At 41.3% G+C, this 10,063-nt stretch overlaps 1 protein-coding gene across 1 annotated transcript; it reads left to right on the forward strand.

The window, feature by feature from the left end:
- Positions 1 to 937: 937 nt before the first annotated feature.
- Positions 938 to 8,210, forward strand: tbx22 (T-box transcription factor 22). The gene is made up of 8 exons (XM_034121423.1): positions 938 to 1,310; positions 1,708 to 1,966; positions 3,161 to 3,262; positions 3,333 to 3,507; positions 5,158 to 5,322; positions 6,026 to 6,090; positions 6,313 to 6,398; positions 7,375 to 8,210. The coding sequence occupies exons 1-8, from the start codon at positions 1,091 to 1,093 to the stop codon at positions 7,875 to 7,877; spliced, it is 1,575 nt and encodes a 524-aa protein (XP_033977314.1). The 5' UTR covers positions 938 to 1,090; the 3' UTR covers positions 7,878 to 8,210.
- The last annotated feature ends 1,853 nt before the right edge of the window (positions 8,211 to 10,063 follow it).

Consider the following 10,063-nt stretch of genomic DNA (forward strand, 5'->3'; position numbering starts at 1 on the left):
GCCTTCAAATTAATATAAGAAATGTTAGCTTCAACAGAAATGCAGCCAGTGTCAGGGAGATATTTCACCTTCCAGATGGTTTGAATTAAAATAGCCTACTTAAATATTTGTGCCTCGGGTCCGGGTCCCCCTCCGGCACTGCTCAATGCTCAATCTATTTATCCATCGGATGTTTAAGGGAAGCAATATGGACAACACGGAAGTCAATCAGAAAAAAATGAAATTTTGATCACATTGGAAGCTTAGATCCTCTGTTTATGCTGTTTCCTCAATAATATATATGACTATTTTTTCGGCCATCTATTGTCACATTTCAAATTTGGAATCCACTAAATCTGCATTATATTTGGCTACATAATTCAATAAGTCTAAGGAAAAAAGCCCGATTTTTTACCATTCAGCCATAACTGTTTTACCAGTGGCACCGTGCGTAAAGATGCTGCTGCTTGTATTGGAAGCTCAAATGCCACTGACACCAATGAACATTGGAAAAAAAGTCAAGTATTTACTGAGTGTCGTTTTTTTCTTAAACTATAGTGGGGAAATAATAATTGATTGGACAATTTAACTTTAACGTTGCACATTCACTTTATTTGCCACCTGTTGATACTGATAAAGTGATCAACAGGTGTTTCAAGGTAGTGACATTTCCAAAAAGTGATTTATTTTAAGAGGACATTTGTTTATTTTTTCACTTTTTCACTAACATTTAACTCTAATGTTGAGACAACAGTATTATTTTAGGCCGGGATAAGCATTAGGATGTATGTTTTTTGTAGCGCAGGCCCATGAGGAGTGCACGCTGCGCTCTTCCCTCCCTCTCTGTGACGCGCAGAGGGGAACCATGGAACAAGCCCTCTGTGAGGCAGAGAGGAAAGGGGAGACACAGAAACGGATTAAGGGGGGAGAAGGGGAAATATTGTAGTGAGGAGGAGAGGCGTTCCAATAATCAAGGATTTTGGATGAAGGCGCGCGTCTCGGAGAACACATGGTAAGGCACCGGATCAATTACGCAGCGTCACGGAGCCGCCGTGAGAGAAGAGGGGCTCCCTAAGGTGCTGCTGCTGCTGCCTGTTCTACCCCGTCCTGAATGCGCTGGGACTCTGAAACTTGTGCGGAACACAATCACAGATCTGACGGATATACGAGTCGCAGAAAGACGGGATCTTTCGCCAAGATGCAGGGTCTGAGTTCCCGGGCTCACGCGTTCTCTGTGGAGGCGCTGGTCGGGAAACCCTGCAAGAGGATGAAAGTGTCGGATGAGTCAAGTTCAGCTGCAGACACCGGCAGCGAGACGAGCACCTTCACCGGTGAGCCAAGGACTGCCGGATTTTTCGAACACCTTTACGCATTTTACGCACAGCATGGAACAATAACACCGATAATACAATCTTTGTTACTTTGCTTCAGACACATCCGTTGATTACACTTTGACAATTGAACTTTATATATACATGTATTCTTTAATTTTATCAGCTACAAATTCATTGTTTATCGATAGGGGCCATTTTTTGCTAATACTCTTCTTTCTTCTTCTTGTCAAATGAAGCCACGGTCTGTCACTTTAAAGGACTATTAGTTGCAGCTTTTTCTAATAAATAGGAAACTGTTAACATTTAAGTTGACTTCTAAATGATTTTGGAAAACACAGCCTCAATAGGCTTTTTTTCTCTCCTCACTCACCCTAGTCTTTGCCCCTTTTTATAGGCCTGAACGAATATCCTGTCAGTCAGATGAAGAAAGCCGGTTCATCAACTCCGAGGAGGGCAGAGGACACTTCCTGTGACCCGGAGAGACAGCCTGTCAGGTCCGGGGCCGAGGAGGCTGACCCCGGTGTAGAGGAGAGCAAGCCCAAGGAGAGCGACCTCCTCCCGGACAGAGAGGTCCGGGTGGAGCTGCAGGGCTCCGAGCTGTGGAAGAGGTTCTATGAGATCGGAACCGAGATGATCATCACCAAAGCTGGCAGGTACAACATCTGGATGAGAAAGACCACTTTAAAGAGCTCCAGTAGTATGGTGTTTTGCTGTAAACAGTGGCCTTCAGGTGCCTTTATTCTATCCTGCAACACTTTCAAACGTATTTGGCCTATATACCCGGGGTCGTGGGATCAGGCATTTTCTATCTATTTATTTATATTTTTAAATGTAAAAACTTCACAAAAGTAATATATAATTTAATGAGATTTAGTATTGGGTCTTTTACTATTAAAATGTTCGATAGTTTCGTTCAATATGATACGAAAACGAATCCAAATTAACTTTAATAACATACAATAAGATCTGGCTTCCAGGCCCTTACTTTTTAAACGGAGATGACCTTATTTAAATAAAAGTATTTTAATATCAAACGTATTATCTTATTTCATTTTAGTTTCCGTGTTCAAGTCAGTTACATGCAATACAAGCTTGATAGGTCATTATCAGTGATAAGATGCATATTATAACATTTACATGAATTTATCTGCGGTCACAGGTGGAGAACGGCTGTGAACAGCCAATCAGAAGTCAGCATCTTAATAAAAAAAGAAATAAAGGCTTATCACCAGTTCTGGTGTTATAGCTATTTTATCCTGCAACCGTTTTCATTTGTATAAATACAAGCAATTTATAATCTCATGGTCTATAAAAAGCTAATATTTTAGAATTAAAAAAAAAAAAATAGTGCACATTATATACCATGTGAGGTAGATTTATAGTTTTTTTTTAATTATTCAATTGTATTGGATTAAATTAAACGCACATTTCTCGTCGTCATGGACACATTTATTTATTTTTAAATAAGGATCCATAACTATCAATTATATTATGCAACCGTGACAGATGTTGTATATATGTCATGTTTCAGTTTAAAGAAATATATTTGATAGGTTTTTTTTATTTTTTATACCTCTTCCAGGTATGAATTATAGGGACATAACTACCTGCTGAAATCTAAGTTCCGTTTATTCTATTACGGGGAACACGCGCTATAAATCTCCGCAGTGAATGTGCCCTCATGGCCCCTCGAGGACCCTGAGCTCTCCTCTGAACTTGGCCGTGAGGTCCTTTTCCTAAAGTATCTGATCTGTTTGTGTGAGAATGTAAATTACAGGACGGCTAAATATCCTCTTGAGTAGAAAATATTCAATAAATAAAAAAATGATTTCGTCTTCTCGCGTTAGGAGAATGTTCCCCTCTGTGCGCGTCAAAGTGCGCAACCTGGACCCGGGCCAGCAGTACTACATCGCGATGGACGTCATGCCCGTGGATTCCAAACGCTACAGGTGTGTATTTTATTACCTGAACTCCCTCAGTGTCTCTGGTTTACGTACTAACACGCATGTATCCGGGCAGGTATGTGTACCACAGCTCGCAGTGGATGGTGGCGGGGAACACGGACCATTCCTGCATCTCCCCGCGGCTCTACGTGCACCCGGACTCCCCGTGCGCGGGAGAGACGTGGATGCGTCAGGTGATCAGCTTCGACCGGGTCAAACTCACCAACAACGAGATGGACGATAAGGGGCATGTAGGTAACCCATCTGAGCATGCGCAGTATCACCTGATAACAGATATAAATCATGTAGATCAGACCATTTACATTTCTTCTACTCTTTTCTTTCTTTTAATTGCACATTTTTACTTAATATTTGTTTAATTCAATTTTTTATCCTTTATTTATAAATGTATTTTTTCATTCTGTATTGTGGAAACTGTCACAAGACCTAATTTCACCCAGGCTAAATAAAGTATTCTGATTGATAAATGTCCTGGGATCGATATTTCACTTTTTCAAAACCCAGATATAACTTTATATTTCTTCATTAATCTAAGAGAGATCTTGTTATATGTAAATGGGTTTTATTTATTTTAATTTTCTTTGGTTGCTGTCACATATGTAACCATAGTGCCATACTGGCTGGTTCCTCATTGAGAGCCAGTGTGTTTTTAGGGATAAAGGAAGTGGAAATCCTTCTCCGCTGCAGAACTTCCTGTAAAGATTCACTTATGTGCAGATGTGACAGATGTGGTGACTGGAGAGGCTGTAGGTGGATTTTTACTTGATCCCCGTGTTTATAAAACCACGCTGGAATTGGTCTGTTTAGGCGATTCTTTTTTCTGGAGGAGTAGAAAGTGTAGAAACAGCCTCAGAATCTCGTGTGAAGCTGTGGTCAGTTCACCGCACCGCCTCTCTGGAACCATCACTACTTTTAAACACTAATATTGTGTTGATTGTAGTACATATTTAGAGCTGTTTGGCATTACATTTTGAAGTGTACCTGCTTTGTGTATTTTGGAAAAAAATACTTTCTCCCTTGAAACCCTACATTAGTGTTTACATCTCAGGTAAACCCCAGGAAAAACCTTAGATTATTTTACTTACCAACTTAAAAGTGGTCAAACTGTTAATTTATTTATTCAACTTTGGCTGTTTATTATAATAAAACAAATCTAAAATATGCAAAATGAGAATGGTAAATAATTCTAAATTCTAAATATGTAAATCCTGAATGTTGAGAACTTAATCTTACTCTTTTAGAGGAGATTTATTTAAAATCCTTTTACTTCTATGAAAAAGTAATTTGTTAAATATTTGTATAATGCACTAATGTGCACATTATTTTATTTTTGTATTATAAGAAAAGCATATTAAAAAGATTCTCCACTAGTTTTACGAGTGTAACAGCCATCTACTGCTTTTTTGCAAGTTAACATTGTGTGGTTTTAGTTTACATAGCATGTTGTGAAAATAAATTATAATTCTATTGCAATATTAACTTTAAATATAATTTGGATTACTTTTTTATAGAGCTTAATAGTGACATCAAGCCAAAATGCTCTCGGATGCTAGACTCTCAACAATGATTATACGTTTATTTTCTCTGTCTAATGTGTGAAATAAATTGGAAATCTTTTGGACACATTTTTGGACCAAAAGAGCAATTTAATGACATATTATTTTTGCAGTTTTTTTTTTACAATTCTTTGATATATTTCACTATTGTCTGAAACATTTTATAAAAAAAGTTTAATTAGTTAATAAAAAATAATATTGAAATAAATAAGAATGAAGTGAACCTTGCAGCCCTATATATCTATTTTAATGTTGCCTCTCTTAAAGATAGTGATATAATAGAGGTTCATCCTGTATAAAGTGTCATTTTATCTCTCAATCCAGATCATTCTCCAGTCGATGCACAAATACAAGCCACGTGTGCACGTCATCCGGCACGACCCTCGCATGGACCTGTCGCAGATCCAATCGCTGCCTGCTGAGGGAGTGCACAGCTTCTCCTTCCCTGAAACGGAGTTCACCACAGTCACAGCCTACCAGAACCAACAGGTAGCAACCACTGAAACTTATCCTATAGAACAGCCAAACATGTAGCACACACTATGGATTTGAAACGGCAGCTGAAACAGAGAAGAATGGGATATATCGGAAATGTTTGGTTTTAAACAGCAGAATTTGTTTCTGTTTCTGTAGAACCATGCTACAAAATCCCATCCTACACCTTTTACGCGCCAGAAAGCAACACATTTCAATGGCCATGCCAAAAGTGTCTGTAGTGTCCTTCAATGAGCCAAATCTACAGCTCAAAAACACTGTGCTCTCAGCTAAATCTTGAGTTGCAATGTCTTGATTTTCAGTTCCTCGTAGCGGGCGTGTGTTCCCGTGCAGGGGATCTGACCCCACTGTTGGCCGCGGCTCCTCCAGTAACCAAGGCGTCCACGGGGACTGCCAGCTCTTTTCATCAGGGCTCATTTTACGATCAGCGAACGTATTATTACAGAAACTCAATAACAAGCTGTGACCGGGCCCACTGCTGGAGTCCGCAGCCCATTAAAGCACCAAATAAAACCGTACGACCTCCAAGAACCCTGTTTGACATGGCTGATCGCCCTGGGTGCTGCTGGGAGATGCAGTCCCAGAGGGGGGAGCCCTGCCACTCTCCATGCTGTTGTAAAAGCTGAGCTCATTGTTGGCTTAACACGTCAGCGGCTGACACGTCCACTCTAACCCATGTTCTTCTTTCCCGGGCAAGATCACAAAACTGAAGATCGACAGGAACCCGTTCGCCAAGGGCTTCAGAGATCCAGGAAGGAATAGGTACGGTAAAACCTCACCACACATCCACACTTTTTGTTTTAATTCAGAAAGTGGACCCGAGAGGGATTGGAGGTTCAACCGCCGACATTCGAAACCATGTAAAACCTTCCAATGAAGCTGAAATGTGTAGTGCTGAATTTCACACCTCTCAAAAGCAATATTTAAATACCTGGAATAACACGTTGCAGTGCTTTTACAGGACATGTGTGTTTGTGTGTGCAGGGGAGTGTTGGATGGCCTTTTGGAGTCCTATCCCTGGAGAGGCCCTCTCAGCTTGGACTTCAAGCCGTTCACCATACAGCTCCAAGGTACTGTGCTGCAGCTCTTATTACCTTCGCCAGGTGTTATATGGGGGTGGGGGGGGGGCTCATCTGTGTTTGGGTGTATCTAAATGTCTATGTCTACATCCAATCTCCGTACAATTGAACCAGCCTAATATTTAAGTGCTGAATGACCTCTCTTAGGTGCGCTGTTTTGTACAATAATGTACACAATTCTCCTAACTGGACGGTAGTGTAGTACACTGCTTCAGTAGCAAATGTCTAGCCGATTGTCAATTCTGTCAATCGGCTAGGCTAAAAACAAGCCTTACCTAATATGTTCAGGCCACATTTTGGCCTTTGGAGTTACTCAGTAACTGACATCCATAAAAAAGATTTGTCTCATTTTTAATTGGAGTTATGATCCACTGTTAAACACAAAACGAGATAAATAAACCTCTGTTTTTGTGACCTCTGCCGCCTACTTTACTTTAAAAGGGCGTCGAAAGGCATTATACCTTCGGGCATTACATTTTATTTTTTTTGTGAAAAGAAAATCAAATGTATATGAAATACTTCATTGTTGTGAACTACACATTTTGTCTTATTTGTAACCAGAGCATCGTCAGATTGATTTCATTCCCAATAAATTGTGATTTTCTAGTTAGGCACGATACGAGATGAATTAGTCACTTTAACTGATTATTCATTACAAAAAGTCCAATCAACCATAAAGATATGCACTCAGAAAGAAGAAACCTGCAAGTACATTTGCTTCAAATAAGCCAATCCTTTTTAAGTACTTTTTGGGGGATATAGGGTTTAAATGGCCTTGATGCAGTCGAAGCAGGTGGGTTTCAGTCTACGACGGAGGATGTGTAGGATTTCAGCAGTCCTGATATCTAAGGGAAATGCCCATTTATCACAGTCCTATACTCAGTTCACTTTCCCAGTGACACTCTGCTACCGTTTTCCTCTTTGTGATTCAAGTTTCTGACATGTTTTTATTTTTTTATCTCGACAGGGAGTTCGGGGTCGCCGAGCAGCAGTATAAAGACTCTTCTCCCCCTCTCCTCTTCTTCTCCCCTACACCCGTTCTGCGTCTCGGCGCTCTCCTGCCATGATGCCGCTCTCCACACCCTCACTCTGCCTCTCTACGGAAAGACCTCCACGGCCTCTCCGCTGCCCAGTAGGGCCTTCTCCTCCCTGGGAGTAGACAGACTGAGAGGCCTGCCCCCGCTACCAGACCTTCCTTTCCTCTCAGCGCTTCAGCCAAAGAAACCTCTCCAATGTAGGGACCCATGTCCGGGGAGCCTCTTCCCCCTCCACGGCCCCTTCGGTCCTCACGGGCCTTCTCTGTTCCCTCATCTCTCTGACACTGCAGGCCCTTACTGTTTCTACCGCTACAGCTTCCCCCTGAACCCCCAACTCACAGCTCTTTCCCGGCACGCCAAACTAGCCGAAGACACCACAGACTGTCTGCTGCGCCCGTCTCCGTGGCACCCGACCACCAACCACTGCCTCTGACAGCTGGACCGCACTTTCAGGCTCCGGCCCATTGAGTGTTACGAGCCAGAGCTTATTGCAACAACACAGAGAGGCCTTATGCTCCATTCGAGAAGGACTCAGAGGAGCAATAAACTGTTTTGTATGCCGTGTTGGACTTACACAAGAACTGATCCTGAAGCAGATCATGTTGCTTCCTCTCCACTGTTCACACCAGCCAAAAAGCCCAGGAGTGAACACAAATGTAGACAGGATGTAGATTTTTATTCGGGACAGTTTGTTTATACCGCAGGGCAGATCCCTTTTTTTTCCGCCTTAACTAATTCACATGCTGTAACTAAAGGGCGTCAGAAGTAGGACCTGAGGTATGTAATATAAATATGAATGAATGACTATTAAGCTGACCATATGTGCCTATTAAAGTATTTTACATTTTATTTTATTTGTTTTGATCACACACACCAGCCTTTTCAAAAATCTTCTTTTTCCGCACAAACAAAGGGGAAACACTTTTCGATCATTTTTTCCGGTTGTACTCACATGCATATTCAGCGTTTTTCAAAGACAAACAGAAACACATTGCTTTTTTAACAAGAACTTATGCAACATTATTATTGTCCACTGTTCCTGTGCTAGGACATACATTATGAAAACAAGTTGTGTTTTGTGAGCTATAAACTGAATCTCAGTGTCAGGCTTGGCCACCCTTGACTAATAATATGAGCTCATCAGGATCTGTGATTTTTAGGGGGAAGAACAACAGCTGCCAGGTTTCAGGCAGCCAGTTTCCATTCCTGTACTTATTACCAATAACAGGACTAATCAGGGACGCATGGAGGTGAAAGGGTTATTCTATATACTGTAGAGGCCTTTATTAGGCGCAGGCTGGAAGAAGGCTCCTTGCAGCCGTGTCATCATTATTGTAATCATGGTTGTAACATTGTTCCAGGATCAACAGTAAATCGATACTGCTGTGTGAAGACATGTGGAAGGCTTTCAGAGATCCCAGTGAGGAGCAGAGAATGAAAACCTACTGTGGGCCAACATAACGCTGTGTGTTTTTTTATCCATACCAAAGGGGGCACGCCCGTTCAGCCGCTGATGTGATAATTCCTGCCTTCAGCTCAGACTCAAAACCCTGCACCATCCCTCCCTCCCTCCTCTTTACGCAGAGCGAGGAACAGCGGTTTAGGCAAAGCGGGGGGAAATGGCCTGTTTCCCGACAAACGGTCATAACCAAACAGCAATTTACTTGTCATGGCGGAGCATGGCAGTGAGCTAATGCGCGCTGGACATGGAAATAGCAGGAAGGAGTTAATTGAGGAACTCAGGAGGCAGGGGATGGCCCCTTGTTTCAGCAGGCGGTCAGGTGTGCTGCTATCAAACAGCCTGCCCTTTGTCTGCACACACACATAATCTGTGCGGGTTATTTGATACTGTCTGTCATTTCCATGTTCGGCTACATTGGACAATCATTTTAAACTCCTGACTAATTCCTGATATTTCAATTAGACTGTTTGCTTTCATACCAGGAGAGCTGAACTCCGCACCTGCTGCTCTCCATAGAGTAACACAGAAACACACATAACATGGCGTAAAGACCCCAGCACCTGTCATTGGTAGTGTCTGTGTGTAAATACAGCTATGCTATAGGTTGCAGTACAACATAAAGTTTGGAAGATTAGCCTTTGATTAGCACATGCTAACATTTTGTAACAAATGTAGCTCGCTTAACGCAACTTTCAACAGTCTTTTTTAGTAAAAAAAAATTGTTTGACACTTTCTTGCGTAAAGTTAGATAAGAAGAATGATACAACTCTAATATTTGTAGCTAGTCTAAATATGAAGCTACAGCTAGCAGCCCGTTAGCTTAACATAGCATAAAGACTGAAGACGGGGAAACTAGCATGGCTGTGCTAGGTGGTCTGTGACAGATTTAGGCTAGCTCTTTAACCCAGTTTATATCTTTTAGGCTAGGCTAAGCTAACTAGCATCCCGGATATAATCCTCATGATTAACAACCATGAATAAGTATCAATCTTCAAACACAACTCTCGGCAGGAAATTATATTTAACAAACTATTTATTTATTTAATAACTTGTAGGCTATGTTGTCATAAGTTTTAAAATTAAGTTTGTAAATGTTACATTATAAGGTTATTTATATTTCATACTGGCCTTTCTTTTCTTATCACACGTCACATTTG

This window comes from Trematomus bernacchii, unplaced genomic scaffold, assembly GCF_902827165.1.
Source record: "Trematomus bernacchii unplaced genomic scaffold, fTreBer1.1, whole genome shotgun sequence".
Lineage (NCBI taxonomy): Eukaryota > Metazoa > Chordata > Actinopteri > Perciformes > Nototheniidae > Trematomus > Trematomus bernacchii.

Coding starts and splice junctions, on each gene's coding strand:
- tbx22 (XM_034121423.1), top strand. CDS start 1,091: ATGCGCTGGGACTCTGAAACTTGTGCGGAACACAATCACAGATCTGAC. Junction 1,967..3,160: donor ATCATCACCAAAGCTGGCAG/GTACAACATCTG, acceptor TTCTCGCGTTAG/GAGAATGTTCCCCTCTGTGC. Junction 3,508..5,157: donor AGATGGACGATAAGGGGCAT/GTAGGTAACCCA, acceptor CTCTCAATCCAG/ATCATTCTCCAGTCGATGCA.